Source organism: Dysidea avara, chromosome 9, assembly GCF_963678975.1.
Source record: "Dysidea avara chromosome 9, odDysAvar1.4, whole genome shotgun sequence".
In the NCBI taxonomy this organism is placed as follows: Eukaryota; Metazoa; Porifera; class Demospongiae; order Dictyoceratida; family Dysideidae; genus Dysidea; species Dysidea avara.
This window is the reverse complement of record NC_089280.1, coordinates 9319956-9341719: the sequence shown is the minus strand read 5'-3', so window position 1 is coordinate 9341719 and position 21764 is coordinate 9319956. Positions and strand designations below refer to the sequence as shown.

General features: G+C 36.6%; 3 protein-coding genes and 1 long non-coding RNA gene across 6 annotated transcripts in view; 2 read left to right on the top strand and 2 right to left on the bottom strand.

Annotated features, from left to right (window-relative positions):
* The window catches only part of LOC136266038 (uncharacterized), a 95198-nt gene that overhangs the window by 14025 nt on the left and 59409 nt on the right, over positions 1-21764 (top strand). The gene's annotated exons all lie outside the window — the stretch shown is intronic.
* On the top strand, positions 456-10602 carry LOC136266034 (mitochondrial protein C2orf69 homolog). Of its 3 annotated transcripts, none has more exons than XM_066061003.1 (3): positions 456-471; positions 9558-9602; positions 9746-10602. In XM_066061003.1, exon 3 carries the CDS (start codon positions 9749-9751, stop codon positions 10433-10435), a length of 687 nt encoding a protein of 228 aa, XP_065917075.1. In that variant the 5' UTR covers positions 456-471; positions 9558-9602; positions 9746-9748; the 3' UTR covers positions 10436-10602. The 3 variants fall into 3 exon arrangements, with proteins under 3 accessions (XP_065917075.1, XP_065917074.1, XP_065917073.1); XM_066061002.1 differs by lacking the exon at positions 456-471 and adding an exon at positions 8278-8581; XM_066061001.1 differs by lacking the exons at positions 456-471; positions 9558-9602 and adding an exon at positions 8281-8581.
* LOC136266025 (solute carrier family 15 member 4-like) lies at positions 3394-8431 on the bottom strand. The gene is made up of 4 exons (XM_066060983.1): positions 8292-8431; positions 7077-8057; positions 4298-4733; positions 3394-4017 (listed from the first exon to the last, which is right to left on the bottom strand). Exons 2-4 carry the CDS (start codon positions 8031-8033, stop codon positions 3686-3688), a joined length of 1725 nt encoding a protein of 574 aa, XP_065917055.1. The 5' UTR covers positions 8034-8057; positions 8292-8431; the 3' UTR covers positions 3394-3685.
* LOC136266023 (solute carrier family 15 member 4-like) lies at positions 13069-21726 on the bottom strand. Its single transcript, XM_066060981.1, has 4 exons — positions 21576-21726; positions 17579-18560; positions 15851-16340; positions 13069-13479 (listed from the first exon to the last, which is right to left on the bottom strand). Exons 2-4 carry the CDS (start codon positions 18530-18532, stop codon positions 13160-13162), a joined length of 1764 nt encoding a protein of 587 aa, XP_065917053.1. The 5' UTR covers positions 18533-18560; positions 21576-21726; the 3' UTR covers positions 13069-13159.

Genomic DNA, 21764 nt, shown 5'->3' with positions numbered 1-21764 from the left:
CTGGAAATACCAGCAATCAAACAAGGCCGCCAGACTCCAAGCGACCCTCGGAGTAGGCCAGATCAATATTGGTGGTTGATGGACGGCCAACTGAAGAACGATGACCCCTCAAACACATCACTGCAGATCTTAACAATTATTATTATTATGCTTGTTAATTAGCAAAGGCCACTAGGGGCAACACGCTAATGAGCATTACAATCACATATTATATTAGCTACTTACAGCATTCTTAAATGTTTCGAGATCTATTGTGTCGATGTTAGGAATTTGAAGGGAGTTCCATTGAATAATTGTTCGTGGGAGGAAGGAGTGTTTGTACACATCAACTCTTGTTTGCAATTGAGTTAGCTTGAGAGTTAGCTTGAGAGTATGTTGAGCACGGGTGTAGGACACTGGAGTTGGTGACGGTAAGCAATGACAGGTATTGCTCGTAAGTTCCTGCCAGTGCGGATAATCTTGAATAGGAAGGTGAGTCTAGCAATTGTTCTTCTGTTTTGAAGTGTAGGCCATTCAAGACTGGTTAACATGTCTGTGATGCTATCATGGTTTTGGTTAGATCTGTGCCAGGGTTTGTTTAAAACGAAACGAGCAGCGCGGTATTGAATCATTTTTTTACAATGAAAAGCACAGCCTAGCTACATCGCAGCCAGAATAAGCATTTGCTGTAATTAATGCTGCGCTTCTCAGCCAACATTGAACGAGCAAGCTTCCTAAAAACTGTTGTAGCAGTGGGCCCCATGCCACCAGTAGCTGCAAACACCAATGGTGAAAAGCAAGCTCTCTCTAACACGCTCATCATATGCTCGTCTTTTTTCACGTTCATGAAGCTGGTAACATCGGGACAATTGGGAGCGAAAATAAGAGCTTCGCATAGGCGGCGGAAGAGGGCCGGGGGTGCTGCAACTATTTTACTGGGGTGCTGAGCACCTTCAACTCAAAGCTGTATTGTGCAATAGTCGTCACGTGAACTTCCAGAAACTTGTCAATCACGATCGAAATACCCTAATAGAGCAGTCACCCCAATACTGCAATAGAGCAGTCACCCTAATACCACTCAAGCATGTAGTAAAATAAAATTAATAGTACTAGCATTTGATTAACAGCTAAAACCACCAAAAATTCCTCCAAACTCAATCTCCTGACACCTAAATTTCAAACTTTTCCTGGGGGAGCATGCCCCTATAGACCCCCTACTACCACCATAAATTTTGAGCACCCCAACTGTAGCATCCTTCCACCTCCTATGCAGTGGATGTGTCCACCTTCTAAACTGGAAACCCCCTTTATAAATTCCTAGGAGAGAGCATAGCATGAAAGTTGTTGCATATAGCTATAACTTCAGGGGGGTCAAGAGGTGCAAGAAATTGTAGGATTTTGCAGTCTAAAACTGATACTAAAAGGCATAAAATAGTATCAGTACTATATCAGTATCAGTCAATTACAAAGTGTATGTCACCAATATTTCATTTCTGTAGTATAAGTACCATTATAAGTATGACTTCATAGTGCAGTGGTAAGTTTGAAAATAGTGTCACTACGTGGGTAGGAATCTGGTGTAGCCGATATGTTTGTGGTCAAATCCCAGAACAGACGGTGCTTTTTTCTACACTGGAGGTTTGTGGTACCACTTTTTTTTGTAGTTTCTTTTATACAGTTGATTTGTACATGCTACTGTCAAATCAGATGGTTTCATATAAAAACACAAACAGTCACTGAACTATATAGATACAGTATGTTTGAAAGCATATTGAATTAGCCATAAGTGTTGATGATAGTGTTTGTTTCTTAACCCGCTGAATTATTTGGGGTACAGGATGTGTAGGCTTGCCATCACCTTGTTAGTTTATAATGTTAACATTTTGCCTTACGTTTTGGCCATCACTTTAATTAATTTCTTCAGTATAGTGCTTGGTTTGGTCTTTGGAAGATTTCATTGGAAAGCAAAAATTGTTGATTTTAGTGCAGCTGTAATTTTGTATTCAAATCATAGCACAATAATCTGCAAATTAAAGCTGTGAAACTACCGATATAGATCAAATAACATAACTGGTTGTTGGGTGGCTCGGTAATCCGGTCATCCGAATTGGCTGCAAATTTGTTAGAGTGGTTTTGGTCATTATAGTGGCTAGGCCTGAGTCAAATACGTTCAAATTTTTGCCCAAAATGCTTTCACCAAAATTTTCACCTATTATGCTCTTTAGTGTTCCCCATTGTGCTTGTATTATGCTCCTAAGTTAGCAACATTTTATTTTGGAACATTTTAATCAGTGAATGCTCTATTAAAGTATTTCACTACAAAGTGACTGTTCTATTAGAGAGTTTTGCTTTTTTGGCTCTGTAGCTGTTATACTTCTTTGTTTTTCTAACCATCAAAAGGCACTGCTAGCAATATTGTACATAGCTCCTTAGATCAAAAAACCAAACAACTGTAAATTGTAGGATGAAGATACTCTACTAGAACAGTTACCATGGAGTAAAAAGAGTACATGAAAAATGTCTGGGAAAAAGCTTACCACATATACTGAACACCCAAATCCTTAACCATGTAGTGAGCCACTGCTATCACAGCTAATCACCTCCACTTTATAAATGAAAAGTAGTTAAAATCTACTCAATAAAAGTTTATAGTTTACAAATAGAAATTCTAGAACATTCTGTGTGTTCCATTAGAATTTCCTCAAAAAAAGGTGTACTCTAATAATTAGTTTATTACAATAATATTGCCAAAAAACAATACAATTATAACTTCTGTCTTCAATAATCATCATTATTATTATAAGAAGAAATGTGGGTAAAAATAATTTAATTCCAAAGCCAGCCATAAGCTGGCTTTGGTGCCATATAGAGTGCAAAAAGAAATGAAATCCACACAAGAACACCCAAGCTGTGAAATAGGGGTGCAGCCTTCAATAGCCTGCATGGGTGAAAAAGTTGTAAAATCAAAGGTGGCAGCAAAGAAATGGTTGCAGTGGTACTAAAATGCAGCCATTAGTAACATTTGCGTATTAGCATTGACATCATTGCAGCCATTTCTTGGCCACCACCTTTGATTTCAAACTATAGCTAACTAACAAGCTAGGTATACGCCATGTCACAAAAGGTATATATCTCAGTATTGGAATAGAATATTTACGTTCTGTGAGTTGCATTACAAAGATAATAAAACTAATGTGTGATGCATGCTAAAAACTACCTGGCTACAGTATCATGGGACAAAAAAATTGAAAAGGAGTGAAATTTTGAAAAAGTAGGGAAATTTTGTGCTACTGGTGCACTCAGAAACATCTGCTTGTCTTACCAACTTCTGCTACTTGAATATACAATATACTATAGTTATAAGTTGCAACAGACTTAGCGATAGGGATTGCTGGACACTTGGAAAGTCTCCTATTAAAACAAATTAAAGATTATATATATAGCTATAGACCTGACTTGGTCAGAGCATGTAATTTATATATAGTGCATGGATATTATGCATGTATACTGATGCAATAAAATTGCAAGTTAGCTGCTAAAATATAATAAAGCTAGCCACAAAACTGAAATTGTATGTGTTTCATGTGCATATAGTTCATCACAAATTTATACATCAATCAGATATAAATGACTGACATGTATTAATTTTGCAGCTACAAAAATAGCTAAGGCTATAGCTGATCATGATGTACTGTACCAGCAAATGTCACAAAAAGTATCTCAAAGCACTACCTCGTATTCTAATTTTATAATGCTTAGCAGAATAAAGAAACAAGAGAGTTCCCAAAAATGTTATTACTGCAATAATGATATAAGCAGACAGACAAGATCCTGCATCCGGTGTATTAGTAGACTGTAACGCATCACAAATATCATCTTTAATAACTTTAAAATATTGCCAATACAACTGTGTTCCTTTGGACTGTGACAAGAACAACAATGATCCTAGTGTCATTGCCAGTCCTTCAGTGAAGAACAAACATCCCAAAAGTAGTCCCTTCATGTAGACTGGTGACTGGGCATAGATGAATTCCACCACTGTATAAATGTGAAAAATATAAATAACTATACCTGCCACAAAGTAATTTTAATTTCTGCATGTTTAGTGTGTGGGGCACATGTGACTGCTCTATTAGAGTATCACAAAGTTTCGCAGTACTAAATTTCCTTCAGTTGCTTTATGATCAGTTGCCTTCATAATACCAAAACAATTGTTACTGAGTAACACATGTACAAATGCTAAAACTATGCACAAGTTTTTCAGAGCCTTCACTTTGCATTACCATACAAGTGGATACTTGACACTTCATTTACTTACTTGTGATAAGTGTGAGACACTCTGCTATGGCTTGAATAAAAAATGATGGAGCCATTACTCCAACTGGAATAGTAGCAGAAAAGACTTTTGTGTATTTAAAATCATTAATTTCAAAGTTTGATTGCAAACTGTTATAACGAAAAACTTCAACAACAATTGCACAACAAATACTGAATACACAGGCAACCATTCCAACTGCCATTCTACTGAACATACTAGGCACCCAAGGACAACACAGTGGATATACAATACGATCCAGTATTGGGATTAGTAGTAAAATTGCTGCATTATTGATCAGTAGTATCCAGTAGGTTGAATATATCTTGTTGACATAGTTGACTGTAATGTTATTGTGTGAGCAGTAAGGAACAGTACTATTCTCCAAAAACTTTGGTTGTTGTAAATATGTCGATTGTGTTAAGTACACATTAGATAGCTGAAAACACATACAGAAGATAATCTCACACTCAATTTTATTTAAATGATTCATGCAATAATATTCTAAGAAATACTATATTGATGATTACCTACTAACTTGTAAGCAAATGTACCACTTTGTAAGCAAATGTACCACTTTGGTATACATCTGACAGATTTTACAGCTATCCTGATCTACAGATGTATGCGTAGTTGTTGAAACTTTGCAGCACAATGCAACTTTATATTATACATACTATTGCTTGCCTCTTTAAAATATAAAGCTATGCTAAATGGCACAGCACTATACCAACTTACTGTATGCACAAAAGTAGTTGATACAATTTGCGCGCACACACACACGCACACACACATACACACACGCACACGCACACACACACACAAAGCAAAACCTTTGGCCAATAAACCAGCACTGTACATTACTCAGATGCTATGATAGGCCTGCATCAAATATGCCAGCATAATAAAAAGCATAATAGGCTGGGGTGCTATGCCAGCATTATAATGCTGGCATATTATATTACATGGATATTTCAACCTATGCTGCTTGATTCAATGAAAATAGATCGATACTCCCTAATAGAGCCGTCAGTAGAAACTGCAAACTGCAATAGAGCACTCAAATGCATAGTACATAGCTCCTTAGATCGACACTCTCTATAGAACGGTCATTTTATAGTAAAATACTCTAATAGAGCATCCACGGAACACTGCAAGAGCATAATGGGTGAAAATTTTGGGAAATTCCTGAAAGCATTTTAGGAAACATTTTGAGCATATTTGACTTGGGCCTATGCTATGAGTCAGCACAAGTACTCCGCAGGAGGCTGTACCATGTCTTGCAGATGAAGGTGTGGATGCCCGAAGTCCCACCCAGACCTTTCAGTTGGCCTTTCTTCTGGGTGGGGTACTCATTGATTATTATTAACAGTCACATACACACACACACAAGTGCTGCTAATATGTGCTGTTAATACTCTGCAATGTGCAAAGCACAAGCAAGCATTCTGGGACATGCCCCCCAGGAAATTTTTGAAAATTAGACATGCAATTTTAGTGATATTTTGGCACTGCTAGATAGTTTTATACGCCTATATACCTTGCTGTTCTTCAGACTTTCTATACTATAATAGGTAGGTAATTGCAGACCTGACATAGGGGGCACAGCATGAAATCTGCTATATGGCTGTATAGCTAGTATACTTAGAAGTTCAAGAGGGTCTGAAGGTGCAACCCCCAAAAGCTACAGAATTTTTGCAATTAAAAGGCTTGAAAATGCCTTAAAATTGATGATAAAAGCAAGTAAAATTGCAACAATTTTCCCCCGAGATTATTCAAATTTCCCAGGGAGCCCATGCAGCATGGCCTCCTTATACAGTAGAATAGATTTATGATTTACAATTAGGCAGCTAGCTATACAGTGAGTTCACAAAACTACAATAAAAAGGCACACAACTACAAAAATGCAATACAGTATACTGGTACTTGATGAAGTGAACAGATCATCACGTAAATAATACTGGTGGACAATCATGAGATTAATCACAAAGTATTCGAAAATGGCACAATGTGGGATGAGAGAGTTTGCTCAGTATCTCAACCAGATGAGTGGGTAGTTGAAGCGGAGTGATGTTATTCAAAATACTCATCCAGGTGGCTGCCATATGATGTATGGGTGTACAACTTCTTGCCTAGTTTGAATGAGGTGTCTAGTTTGTCAATGCCAGCCCTTCACCCAGTAAAAGAAGCCAGAGTGACAAGCCAAGAAATACTAACAATTATTTTGTGAAGATTGGATTGTGATTTAAGTGTGCTGGTTTAGAAGGCACACATGATCTATGTTCTCACAGTGCCAACTGTCAACACACGTGATACGTAGAACCAACAATCATTACTGTATAACACGATGCGAACACTATGCTATGCTGTAAGGTAATTGTAAGTACTGTAAGTGTGGTTCTATACTTTAGTTAGGCTGAGAAACTACAGGTACTACCAAGAGGACTCTTGGTACTACTCATGCTATGCATTTTCAGCAACATCTGTAAAATGTACATGTATGTAGATATGATTGTCCATAGATAGCACATGATTGTATGGAAGTAATATAGTTTGAGCTGTTCAGCTAGTTCGTCCAGCTCCAGATTATTGGTCTGGCTCAGGTTTGTCCAACTGGACCATCTCCTCCAGCCTTGCAAACTACTTACAAACACACACATACTACTCACAAATACATGTACACACACAAACACACTACTCACAAATACACACATGCTACTCACAAACACACACACACACATTACTCACAAACATACACATGCACACACAATTCATTACTTACTGATGAATAAACACAGAGAAATCCAAAAAGGGATATCATGAAGACCAATATTCTCAAAAAGGTTTTTACATCTTCGACCTGTTCATCTCTGAATATACCATGATGTGTCTCTTTTGCAAGATCAATTCTAGATGGCTCAGGGCGTCCATCATATGAAAATGCAGTTCTTTCTGCTGGTCTTTTAGCAGTTGCAGCATATCTTAAAACATGATACACTAACAACAGAGGATTGCCAACCTTCTCTCGTTTAGTAAACCATTCATAACCTAGAAGGTTAATCACTACACCACCAGTAGCAGCAACAGAGGTAAAGACAAATGCAAAAACACTATTAGTTGATGCTACTAAAGAACCTCCAATGATGTAAGAAAAGAAGTGCCCCAGATTCCTGCACCAGTAGTACCAGTGAAAATAAGAGCTCAACTCATCACTTGAAGCTGTTCTCATCTGATCAACACCAAATGGAATTAGGTTGACTCGAATTCCAGCAAGACTACAGCAGTTAATAAACAGTCCAATGAACAGAATAAAAACGCCACTGATAGGTACTGAGTGATTGTTCAGATTGGCAAAGGCAAAGTAAAACCCAAATATGAGTTGAGCTACAAATTGAGATATCCAACTATAGTACAACACTTTAGCTCTTCCAAAGTAACGATCAGCTATAAATCCCATTGGAAGGCAAAGCAGCAAAGGAAAACTTCTGAAGGAAATAAATGAAGGAATGCTTGCTGCTTCACTTAGTTCCTCTCCATAATATTTCACCACAAATGCTTGGAAATACACCTCAGCAGTTGCTTCAGTAATATTTAGGAGTATCAATTGCAATAATATAAAATAAACCCTTTCTCCTCTTGGTAATGGTCTTGCAAAAAATGAGCGCTTACATAGTGACTTGGGATAGTTCTCTTCTTGACCAGCTGCAGACCGTGTTGTGCTGGTGCTGTTGACATCCATAATTCATAGTATATAAGTAGTATCCTAAATATAGATCAAGAGAAGGGCAAAAAGCTACTGAGCTAACTTAGCCTAATGATGCATTGTTATACCATGTGTCATGTCATACACTATATTAAATTTATATTACTTAATTAGCTATGTAAATTTATAAAATCATGGTTAACCCCAAGGTTCATAGTACCATATCATGTGGTACACCAGCTGTGCACAGTCAGTGGCCTGAATGACAGAAAATCCACAATATTGAGCTCTCACCTAATCTTACACTTGTCTGCTTCTACTCTTTCGCGATTGCTTTAGTAGTTACCGCAAGAGTTATCGCGAGCAGGTGTAACGTGCAAACCTAATATGAACTAAGTAAACGAAGATATGTGCGAAAGAAAACGGAGCTTTGATCACGCACCAGCAAATCAAAATATTGGAATACAATGGCGAAACTAGAGATTCTTACGCTATCCGGCTATGCTGGTAGGATGAACACCGTGATACTTTCTTATTTATCAGATGCTAAGAAGAATGTGTTTTACTTTCCTGGAGACACCCAAGTAAGCGATTTTGTTAAGCAAGGACTGTGACAAGTCTCAACAGTACGAGTGTATACTAAAAAACTAAATTGTAGCCTAGTGTAGCTATAGCTAATTTGTATGTACCATAAGCTGACACCTTAGTGCAGTGTTTAACATTTTCATTGTAGAGGTTGTACCTCGGGTTATTAATGAAATGCCCCACCTCCACAGGTCTGGGAGTCGATTTTGCACAGTATTGACTTATATATATATATAGAAGTATGCATTTATAAAACAGCCTAAAAGTACTCCATGTCCTTTTTAACTTGGTCCCACTGATTGGATAAAAAAATCTTGTCAACAGGAAAATACATGTTATGCAAATCATGCAAAAGTGTGCCCATTAGAATCCATAACAAACTATACATGAGAACAAAGCCCTTGAATTTCTCTATACAACGGCATCTGAACTTTTGTTGTAACCTTTTAATACGTAGTGGCAGTTATTCACAGTTGACTCCACCATAATGCACTCTGACTCCATGCAATTTCTATTGGAGAAATCAGTTACCTCAGTACACAAACCTTAAAAGTGCACTGGGGTGCCCTTACTCGAATTCACTAAACTCGGTCTCATTCTATAATTGGGGTGTGCTGATTTGTAGAAGACGATCATGTAATTGAAGTTAAAAGGAAAGGAAAAGTGCAGAAGCTAAACACTTGTCGAAACCAAAAACTGCACATGCCACCACTGAGTTTGTTATTGTGGCATGAAATGGTGGCTGTATGCTGCTTCATTATTTGGCATCTAGTAACCTTGCAACTATGGATTTCACTAAATAGTCATAAAAGTAATTTTCATCGTGTATCATGTTGAACCTATGATGGTTTTAATGGCAGCATTTTGGGCAGCTCCCACCACTTTAGCCTATACTGTACTGTTTGATATGTCCATACTAAACGTCTTAACCAAATGCCATTGTAAAAATGTGTTTCACATATTTTATTGTCGCAGGGATAGAGTCCAAGTGATTGACATGAGAAACTAATGTAGCACAAGGTATAGTGCTATAGTAGTTTTGAGACCTTTGTTTATTTCCACAAAACTAGGAACGTAATACTATAACTGTTAGTATAGTACATATTTTCTAGATGTCTTTTTCACAGCATTCATACTGTATATTATTACATTTCACACTATAGGAAATGAGAGAAGTGATGACCCAGCAGTATAGTGAGACAGCAAGATGGAGTGACTGGTGTTTTGAGAACATGATCACCTTGCTGCAGAAAAAGTTCCCACATTCCAACATCTGGATTATCAAGCCTAGTAAAATGCTGCGAAATATCTACAGTAGTTTCCACAACTTTTTACAGTGTTCAATTGTTGGCACTCCAGAATACACTGAGCATTATGGAGCCATCTCACATCTGCATCAGTTACTGGTGAATGGAGCAAAGAAAGTTGGAATCGAGGTACAAGTCCTGCCCATTGTCTTAGTAGGGTTTAGTAAAGGCTGTGTGGTGCTGAATCAAATGGTACATGAACTAGATCACACACTTCATCATTCCTCCAGTAATTCCATTGATGATCGTGACTTTCTCAAGTTGATAAAGGAAATATACTGGCTTGATTCTGGCCACAACGGAGAGGCTGGTGCATGGATGACTTGTGAAAAGGACATAAAGGCACTCGTCAGTTTGGAGGCAGAGTTACACATCCATGTCTCACCCCAGCAAGTTTGTGATCCCATTCGTATGTGGATTGGAGAAGAACACAAACTGTTTATTGACTACTTAAAACAGCTTGGTACACAGGTTCATGATACTATTCATTTCAAGGATCAACCACGCTGTTTAGAAAACCATTTCAGAATTTTAGATGAGTTTTGATGTATTTTTATGATTTCACGTTGTATATCTGTTGAGTATACTGTCAACAAGTGCACAAGAGAATAAATACATTCAGCCGTGTGTAAGGGTGCGTCAATGAAAAAAGATTTCAATATTATGTAGATTGCACGCATGCATCACATAGTAAACTTTTTGTGATTGTTCTATTAGAGTATTTTAAAACAACTGTGCAATAAGAGTCGAGTGCATTGAATTAGCAATGGTGTGATGAGCAGTTGAAAAGCTGCTGCTAGTGGATATAATGTACCTCACAATAAACCAAAATTTCATTGATTTTCCTAAGGCCAGTTTAATCCCTGACATTCCCTGTGTATATTAAGGTACTTGCACGGTTACATTATATTATTTTTGTGATCTTTTTACTTTAAATTCTGTAAATATTATAATAGCGTTTGCTAGCACTGACGTAATCTGGCCACATGGACTTTATATTCTCTACTGTGAATCAGCAGATTACTCAAAATTTCATTAATTTTCTACAAGGTTTAAGGCCAGCTCGTTTACAAAAATGCTGTAATTTCCCTGTAACCATTAAGGTACTTGCATTACTATACATTAGCTATATTTTTGTTGTCTTTTACTTTAAATTCTAATTATATAATAAGTAGGCACCAGCCTATTATGCTTTTAATTTTGCCCATTATGCTATGCTGCAGTGCTCAAATTTTTTGCCTATTATACTCATAATTATGCTCATTTTTTTGCTACAGTTCCCATGTTTTGTCACTTTCTAATGGATAATGATAAACTTTGGCTTATGAATAACTGGTTAAATTTAAAAGTTAATACTCATTGTGCATTAAGAATTTGGCTGCATTGTAAACTATAATAATAGTCATGTCAAATAACTATGCTCCACTGTGGCATCAACTGTTCTGTCCACCTTTTTCAGTGGTATGCATTTTTGCTTACAGTATGACAATTATTCTGCCTATTATGCTAGCATTATGCTTGATGCTTTCAGGCACCTATTATGCTCAAAATTATGCCAGTATAATAGGCCGGTGCCTAATAAAATAACATATATCTGGCCACGTGGACTTCGTATTCTCTACTATGAATCAGCAGAACAGATTGTAGTTTCAGATTGCATAATTATATTCTTCACTATTTACATTTTGGTCACCTTCCTGAAAAAGATTAGACTTTCTAAGTAAATAGGTTTTGATTTCATGTGTATAACTCCAAACATCTTTACCACACAAAGAAAAACCTCTATGTATATTACAGCTAGCAAAAACTACTGTAGACAGGTCTCTGTCAAAGTGTCCTACATTCCACAATTTGTGAGAAGTTCCTTACAAGAAAGCAATTTTTTTTGATTGATTCCAACATTCATATTTAGAGCTCTTAACTCAGTGGTACATCAGCTTGCTAATAGTGCCATTCAGTAAAATGTAACTTTGCTATAATACCCTTTTAATAGCAAGAAGCTGACAATTGAAGATTTATAGGCTGTTAATATTCATATTCAAAAGTGGGAAAGTTATATATATCCACATTTTACTCTCACTTATTAGCTATATGTGTGACCGTTTTCTCAACATCTTCTACCTTCAATTAGAGGTTTTGATTATGTGAACAAGTCTGACAAAATCAGTCTTATAGCCGGAAAATACGTATCTCCATTTCTGTGTAATCTATACCAATTCTGTAAGTTTCAGGAAAATCTCCGTAAATTTCTACATAAGTGGTGAAACTGTTAAACAGTTATTATGTCCACAGAAAAATTAATGTTATTGAATGAAATTATGGTCAAAATTTGATGGGCTATAAGACTGATTTTGTCAGACTGCACATATATTATATACATACACCCTGTATTATATTGATTTTGGTGTAATCAATTATTTTCTATTGATGCATTTTGGACCAGAGGACCATTTTATGGATCAAAGATTAATTTAAGGGGTTGCACTTGATCGTATTGCAGTGACCATGATATTTCAACCACCTGCATACACACACTGTATAGTAGCTAGGGCTTGAATCAGTATTGGTTACTACCTGAAGGTGGTCAATCCATGGGCTATGCAAATAACTAATTAACTGGTTAGATCACATGACTACAAAACAAAGGGTGAACTAATTATAGTAATTAAGTGTATGGGGCTTTTTTGTTTGTTTGATCATACTGTACATATATAAAAATGCCATATTTTTTATCTGCTTGAATTGATTAAATTGATGGAAACGCCAGTTAATACATCGAAAATGTGACCGGATTTTGGAAAATCAGTCTTAATGTCACATGTGAAATGCAATACTTTGCTGTGTCACCATTGAAGCACTTATGCCACCTGTTAAAATATTTCACAAAATTTGTTGTAATTCATGATCAAGGAATGATTCTAATTGTTATAAAGCTGATTGATAGTTTGGAATGCTTCATTTTGATCATTTCAGTTGTAAAATGTGACATCAAGGCTGATTTCTTTTCCAAAATCCACTCACAAGCATTAGGCCAATTGGTCCAGGTCATAGCTCTATTGTATACATCTACACATAGGTATATGCATACAGTATTATATACTAGTGCCAGGTGTGTGTTAATATTTTGTGTCGAATTCCAGCAGACCCACATAGCTTTTTTCAAAAACAAAATTTAAACATTAACAATTTTGCAAAAATTATTTTAGTACTTAATAAGTGCATTGTTACATACTGAGTGTATAGTATTATATGGTACTTAATGTTAAAAATTTATTGCATAAAATATCTCAAAGCATTGCCTCTGGTTCTTGGCTTATAATGTTTTGCTGCATAACAAAATAGAATAGACCCTAAAATTGTAACAATAGTGATGATGGTGTAGGCAGAAACACATGAGCCAGATGCATCAGGGTTGGCTTCACATGGGTTGGAGAGATCTCGCAAGTACTCCCAGTACACTTGTGTTCCGTCCAATTGTGACAGGAATAATAGTGATCCCAGTGTAATAGCTAGTCCATAAACAAAGAAATAACATCCCAGAAGTAGTCCCTTCATGTAGGATGGTGACTGGGCATAGATGAATTCTAGCACTGTAGAAATTAACACATACAATGGCCAGCTATAACACTCATACCATGCATTATAGTGGAACCTCAACAGACAAATTTTGTTTTACTAATGTAAGTTACATTGTACACAGAACAAAAAAAATGTTTTTAAAAAAGATCACATATTTACATATTCTAAAATTAAATATAATATATTCTAATAGAACAATCATTTCATATCTAGTTAAAACAACTGATGAACTAACATTAAGCATGCATTCTAGCCAATCATATGCACATTTAGCTATATGTATACCCTTTTTGTTTATATATATATATATATTTTTGGTATGTACAATGAACTATTTGATATGTGCAATGAATCACTGGTTTATTGGTCACCAATAATTGATGATAATCAGTTAATTGGTATCATCAAATTCCACTATTTAGGCATGGTTCCAAAACAGTAAATATCTCGGGTCTGCTTGTGTGATTGACATTAAATTTAAGGGGGTTGGCTATTGATATATAACATACCAAGACCCAGTCACCAAATTACAGTGTTCAGCACTCAAAAGCTACTTAAATGTTAGTGTGTATTTGAGTGAAATAATTGGCAACCGGTTATCGGTTATTTAATATTGATCACTGGTTATTGAAGTTTTGGAAATCTCAGATCGATTAATCGGTTATTCAGTGGATGTGAACGGCACTACTAGCTACATAACGTAAGTCGCCAATTATCTGCACCATTTCATCATACAATTGTAATTCCTTAATTCAATGGCATATGAACTTCTGGTGTGAGCCATTTAACAGAGCAGCCCTTCGTCTCTTAGCACACAGAATTTTAATTATCTCATGCCTCATGTGAGTGAGCATCTTGTTATAGGAAAATTGCAATGCCTATCGTGCACCAATTATCAGCATGGGGTACCTACTATGTACTTCCGTGATTGACCAATTATCGGCACACATGTGATTTTGTGTGTAACTCCATGATGCCTCATTGGTTATTTGTGAAATTTTTATGGGAGTCCTTGGATAACTCCGTTTCACAAAAGATGAGACCGGAGATATTCAGGTTAGATGCAAAAGCATACTGATTTCCAATATAAAAGTATTTTTACACAATTCCATGGTTAACCAGCATAGCTTGTATAGTGCTTTAACAACAATACTTACTGAATGAAAATGATTGTGAGAAATATTTTAGACGGCATAGTAGCCCATTGTAGTACTGGGTAACCTTCATATACCTTGTAGCCTGTATATTTTACAAGTGCCGATAATTAGAATACCTACCGATAATTGGCAACTTACGCTAACACTTCTTATTGTTTTACTGTGATTTAATATCGTGCACTTCTCCAGCTTGTTTCAGTACTTTTTATCTATATGCTATGTCCCAACTCTAGTCAAATTTTTTTGTGTACTTGATTGTTAACTTTTTTTGTAAATATTTATTATGACTGGTGAACTCACGCATACTGCATCAAAAGAAAGAAATGGCGTCGCACACCCCAGCTATATCAATTATTGTCTGAAAAGTGAAGTATCCATTACACCTAGTTGTCAGCTATGTTCAACCTGTTACACAACAATACGAATCAAGAACTGTTCGAAGAGCACCTCTGCAATCCACAAAGAAATGGCGCCAAGCACCCCAGTTATATTAATTATTGTCCGAAAAGGTGAACTATCCATTACGCTTCGTTGTCAGTTATTTTCAACCCTTTACACAGCAGTATGAATCAAGAACTGCCCAAAAAGCACCTCTGCAATTTAAGTAACCACTATGAAAAATATGGATGATTTTATGGTATGACGGGAAGCCATCACATGCTACCACCAAATTGGCACTTTTTGCTGTCAACAAAGATAAATGGGACACAAAGGAGGACACTGATAAGTCCGTGAAGAATGCATTGTACGTACTGCGATATGCCAAAAGGCACCTCTCGTGCCGAAGCAATGTCGAGCAGTGAAAAAATCAAGCCCGTAGCCTTAGACGTTCTTGAGCTATGCTTGTCTGAAGGAATCAGCCAGTCAGTCAGTCAGTCAGTCAGTCACTTAGTAGAAAATTCCGTTAAATAATTTAAGAAAAATTCTATAACAACTTGTTAAAAGCAATTCGGGTCGATCTGAAGGCTTGTTTGGGCTTAGTTTTACCTAACCAATACTGCCTCATTGTTGCCTGGGAAAAGTAAAGTTGGTTTTTGGGTGATTTTATTCATGGGCCACGCCCACACCTTTGCGGTCCCAACTATAGATTCTTTGAAATACACATAAATTGCTTTCTATAACGAATGACACTCAATATTAGAAACTAAACAAAGACAATTGCAGCTAAGGCACCACAGAATTTATGAAGCTACATAGTATAGCTACTGTATTAGTACTGACTCACCACTAGGTATAGCTAAACATTCAGCTACAGCTTGAAAGAAGAACTGAGGAGTCATTACTCCAACAGGAATAGGAACAGACACCATCTGTTCATAGTGAAACACATTTACTTGTATTACTGAGTCCTGTGAATAGAGTGTTATGTAGCGAATGACTTCAACAATTATGGCACAAATGACACTGATTAGACTGAATATCATCCCAGCTCTGATCCTGTTAAACATACTTGGTATCCAAGGGCACAACAAGGGATAAACAAGACGATCCAGTATTGGAAGCATCAACAAGGTGGCTCCAATATTAATGAGATATATCCAATAACTTGGATAGTAGTCATGAAACTGGTGAATATTAAGCTCAGCTAATGAGCAGTTTATGGCTAATGAGCAGTTTATGGAAGTGTTTGTATAATATGAACAGTTCAATTCATTGCTTACAAAGCTTCTTGGATGTTCTAAATACTCAGAGTTATGTAAGTATACTCCTCTGAGCTATAGTGGATACAAAGATGCATAGAAATTGGACATCTATATAGATCTACAGTGTTGAGCAAGTTACGTTGTAAAAGTAACTAGTTACATATTACATGCAACTGAACTATTTAGTTAGTTACATATTACCCATAAAATAAAGTAACTATAATAATATTACATATTATATTACTTTGTGTCCACAGCCTTAAGCTGTCATGTGTGAAACTACCACCTTACCACATGACATGATATCGTTGTTGGGCAATGTGCAAATCTTGGTTATAAGTAAGAAGCTGGTGAATAAGCTTCATTCAGTAGGTTTCATTACTGTTGTGGCTAGGCGTTACTCAGTGGATTACTAACGAGATTAGTAACTTCGTTACTTGTAGTAATAATATTACGTAATATTAGATTCGTTACAGTAACTATATTACTTAGGTAACGTGTTACATTTGTAAGTAAAGTATCTAGAGATATATTACTTGCTTTTATAGTGTATTTTGTTATATTACTTAGTTACCACAAAAGTAATAATATTACATAACGCATTACTTATGTAACGCGTTACTCCCAACACTGTAGATCTACATGTATATGCTTAATCTTAGACTTTATTTAGGCTGTTTTGGGTGGGTAATAAATCTCATATATACATATTCCACACTTTCAGCATATGTTTAATATCTAATGAATGCACATTCCTAACGTATGGTGGTGTAATGAGGATGCTTAGTTGTATCATGTGAGCATACATGGCTGCCATGGCACTAGAAAAATCCAGCCACTTTTGTCGATGCTACTGCAGAAACAGCCATGGAAGAATGTAATATAAAAATTAATAGAGTCTAAAGCAGTTGTGTGGACATGACGTGGAGTCTATGGAATTGATAAACCTTCAGGCCCTTAGTACTGCCCTTGCTGTGCTTGTGTGCAACAGCCAAGGGGCTTCAGGTTTATAAATTCCATAGATCTCCACGTTGTACCCGTGTAACTAGTATTTATAATTACAATAGTAGGATGTTTATATATACCTTGTAAATTTAGTATAAAAAAACAAAGTGTCCTGACTTTCCAGGTCAGTTTACATATTAAGGGATACTTTTGGACCATTAATTACCATCTGTCCAGGTTATGCAGGTGCCTTCATTTTCAAGTGACCTGATTAACAGGTTCTGCTACTTATGCACACACACACACACACACACACACGCACACGCACACGCACACGCACAGTATACATGTAATAAGACACATACCAATGAGTAGACACAGAGGAAGCCTATCAAAGAGAAGATCATAACTAATATTCTCAAGAAGGTCTTCACATCTTCAACCTTTTCATCATTAAAGATTCCACAATGGGTTTTCTTTGCTAGATCAATTCTTGAAGGCTCAGGTCGATCATCATAAGAAAATGCACTTCTTTCTGCTGGTTTCTTTTTTGTTGCAGCATATTTTATCACACGATATATCAATAACAGAGGATTGGTGCGTTTTGTTGTCTTGATAAACCATTTGTAAGCAATAAAATTTATTACTGTACCAGCCATGGCAGCAATAAATGATAGCAATAGAGCTATCCCACCATGAGCTGAAACTAGATATGCACCGAGGCTATATGCAATGAGTAATCCAACACTTCTACACCAGTAGTACCAGTGGAAATATGAACTAAACTGCTCACTTGAAACTGATTCCATCTGATCTGCACCGAAGGAGATCAAGTTAACCCTAATACCAGCTATGCTCAGTGAGTAAATGAGAACACCAATGGTAAATACAAACACGCCAGCAATAAATTCTGATTCTTCATGTGTAACAAAAGAGAATATAACAAAATATGTGCCAAACATTAGTTGAGCTATAAACAGAAGTATCCAACTGCAGTACAACACTTTAGCTCTTTCAAAGTAACGATCAGCTACAAACCCCATTGGTAAACACAATAGTAAAGAAAAACTTGAGAAGGAAAAGAATGAGTGTATGCTTCTTACATGACGTTCATCGAAATGTTTTATTAACAAAGTTTGGAATAATATGTTATTAACACCTTCAACTACAAAGAGAAACATACATTGGATCAAGACAACAAGCACTCGTCTTCCCTGAGGCAAGGGTCTGAAGAACAGAGAACGTCTCCACAAAGACTTGGGATAATCCTCATTTTGATTGGTATACGGAGAGTAACCATGTGTATATATATGTTCCATCGTTGACAATGGGGAATTCTGGTGGTTTCTGTAAAACAAATTAAATTATACCTAAGGTTAGCCATATAAGTGTAGGAACATATACTTATAATCAGGTGATGAACACTAACTAGCTGCTAATAATGCTTAATCAGCTAATTGGCCATAAAATAATTTTATGATGTGTCATGCTTACCAACCATAACAGCATGCTTATTTCAGTAAAAAGTTGCTGAATTACAAAAATAAACTTAACATAAGTATGTAATATAGTTCATGGTAAAGCCAAGCACATATATTCCAGTGTATGTACAAGTAATGGCTAACACAATTATCACTCTGAATTAACCATTGTGAAAACAAACAACAATAAAATTTACAGAGTTCATGATTGACAAAGCAATGACTATAAACAATTTAATTTATGGAGTGTTACCACAAATTAGGTTATACAAGAAGTTTGAACATCAGTAACTTAACATGAACAGTATAATTACATTTTGGCCTGGCACTACCAAAAGATGGATGAAGGAGACTGGTCTTAGTTATGCATCAGTGAGTTACCTTTACAAGTAAAGCACACAGCTGTAATCAACCATTATCATAGTAGCACTATTCAGCATACCATCTTTTTTGCAGTGTTAATTTTTTGAACTTTGGATCCTGCATGGCTTTCCCACCATAGTATTATAAAAGTTGTGCATCTCAAAATAAATTTTATACTTTACACACCTTGGCAAATATAAAACTAATATTAACTTTAATGTGACATCATTATGAATGTTATCATAACAAAAATCAATTGCTCTGAATTTTATAGCTATACATGTGTTATAGAAGCCATAAAATGCAACCACTACACAGCATTACAGTGCATGCAGCTAGTGGTTAAATGTATGTATTGTCACAGTTAAATTCAGGGGTGGATCTAGAAATTTTCAGAGGGGGTTTCTGGTTTTCTGGAATAGCACTTCAGTCTAGCTGCAAGTTGAAGACCAAAAAAAAAAGAAAAAAGATCACTACATGGTTTTGAACGCTGTGAAGGTGGTTTCAAAGGCAAAAGTATGAAGTTTTGCCAATAGAAAAAGCCATAGTATAATACAGTATGTATAACTCTTTGTAATTTTATCACCCAGACGAATCGTAGGGGTGCATGCTATTTAAGAGGGGGTTTCAGAAACCCTCCTAAAACTGCCCCTGAAATTTGAGGCTGAACTTGAGAGTATATTACTATTGCCACTGTAACAGTGATTTCATTGGGTAATAATGAAATTTAAATGTTTACTGATTACTCTCACCTAGGTGTTATTCACTTTTATTTACTTGTAGCCTCCCATAGGGTATACCCACATGTCTCTTGTATTGTTTAAAGGGAAGCTGGGTTTATCTTGCCTACTGCTTGGATTATAGGCTATACACAGTTCTGCAAAGCCATCACAGTGCTAACTTATACCCAATCCAACCTCCCTACCTTCTATGGTGGTTTAGGAGACTCTCTTGCCATTGGCTACATGGTTTCCTTTTGAACTAGCTGATGAGTGCTTTGTTATTTAAAAAAAAAATATATTTATGCAAGCAGAACAATAATTTGCTTGCATCGTGAGTAGATTCTACCGAACACTGTAGCAGGCATTAAGAATGCAGCTCACATGTTCTAACCGACCACGTGATCCCAAATGGTTTGCTCTGCATGGTATTATCACAGCACCCCCAACAATCCATTCCTCCATCCACTTTCTAAAAAATCATAGCTAGCTATAGGGGGCAGTCTGCATGGAACAACTACTATATACCAACAACCCTGCATGGGCCACTCCCAAAGCATGTCTAAAGCTAGGATAAAGTATATGTAAATCATTGAAAATTGAAGACAGGTAGGCATGTAGCTTTTAGCATAATATTATTGCTTGTACTGTTTCTTGTTTTCCCATCCAGGAACCCATGCAATCCCTTCTCTCCATCAATGCAACCAGTAAACTGAAGAGTTATTAAGGCCCAAGCACATAATTTCCATGCAATGAAGAGTGGTTCACAAGGGAGAGGCACTAAAGTTATAAATTGTGACTTGGCCAGTTGCGAAAATAGAACATGTGGGTGCAGACCACACTTGCACCCCCAAACCACACCCCGTCATACACAACATAATATCTTAACACTGGGATAGAACTCATAATTCACATTATGTATGCAGTAATAGAAAACCGTTTGATACACGTAAGTATACTAAAATTTTGTTGCAATATAATATAGCCTTAAGGTAGCTAAAACAGTCGTGTGCCCATTATTGTTGCAGACTTGGTCACATTGATTAGGTAGATGTTCTAAGCTGCAGTACAAACACCTAGTTATACACCCCAAAGGTCTGTCAACATTCATACATCTAGTCCAAACTCCAGTCCTAGCTAGCTATATATGCTATCACATGGCTAGCTTATTCATAGTATCAAGAGTAAATAATGGAAGAGAGAGTATCCAACTGCCATATACTGCATTAAAAATGAGCACATCAAGTAGAGAAGCCATCCTGTAGTGCTTTCAAAGAAAGTGTTGAATAAAGTAATAAACACCTGCTAGCTCAGTCTGTTTGAAGTGCCCAGGCATGATTTGAAGTGAGCTAGAAGGTGTTTATTACTTCATTCAACACTTATTTTGACAGCATTACAGGATGGCTTCTCTACTTGACGTGCTCATTTTTGATGCAGTATATGGAAGTTGGATACTCTCTCTTCCATTATTTACTCTTGATAGTATCTATGGCTCATTATAATAGTTCATGTCAAATCATGCACTGTCATTTGAACCTGCCCTGGTTATGAATATCAACTGATTAGCCGTTAGCTACATGAGGTGAGTTGACATAAACTTCTAGCTATCAGCACAGCTTATATACGCGGCGCTTCATTCGCTAACTTATAGTGGGTATTATTACATCAGTTAGGTAGCTACTGGAGGGCGACAATATATGATCATAAACTGTATAAAGGCAATTAAATGTTACAGTCCAGCTAGCAAATTATTTTAGCGATACCGAGACTGATACGCACACACTATTATCTTAACTCACGGTCCCGATCGAAGCCAGCACACAGATAGCTGCACTTTGTAGATTACCCTTAGCACACTTGGAAGAATCGCAATCAAAAGTGATCGTATAATGCCAGTACAACGCAAACGCTCAGCTATTATACTAGATACGTCCGCTTCCGTGCATGTCCGGACTCTCAAAGATACAGACCGAGCCACTGGTGAGTGA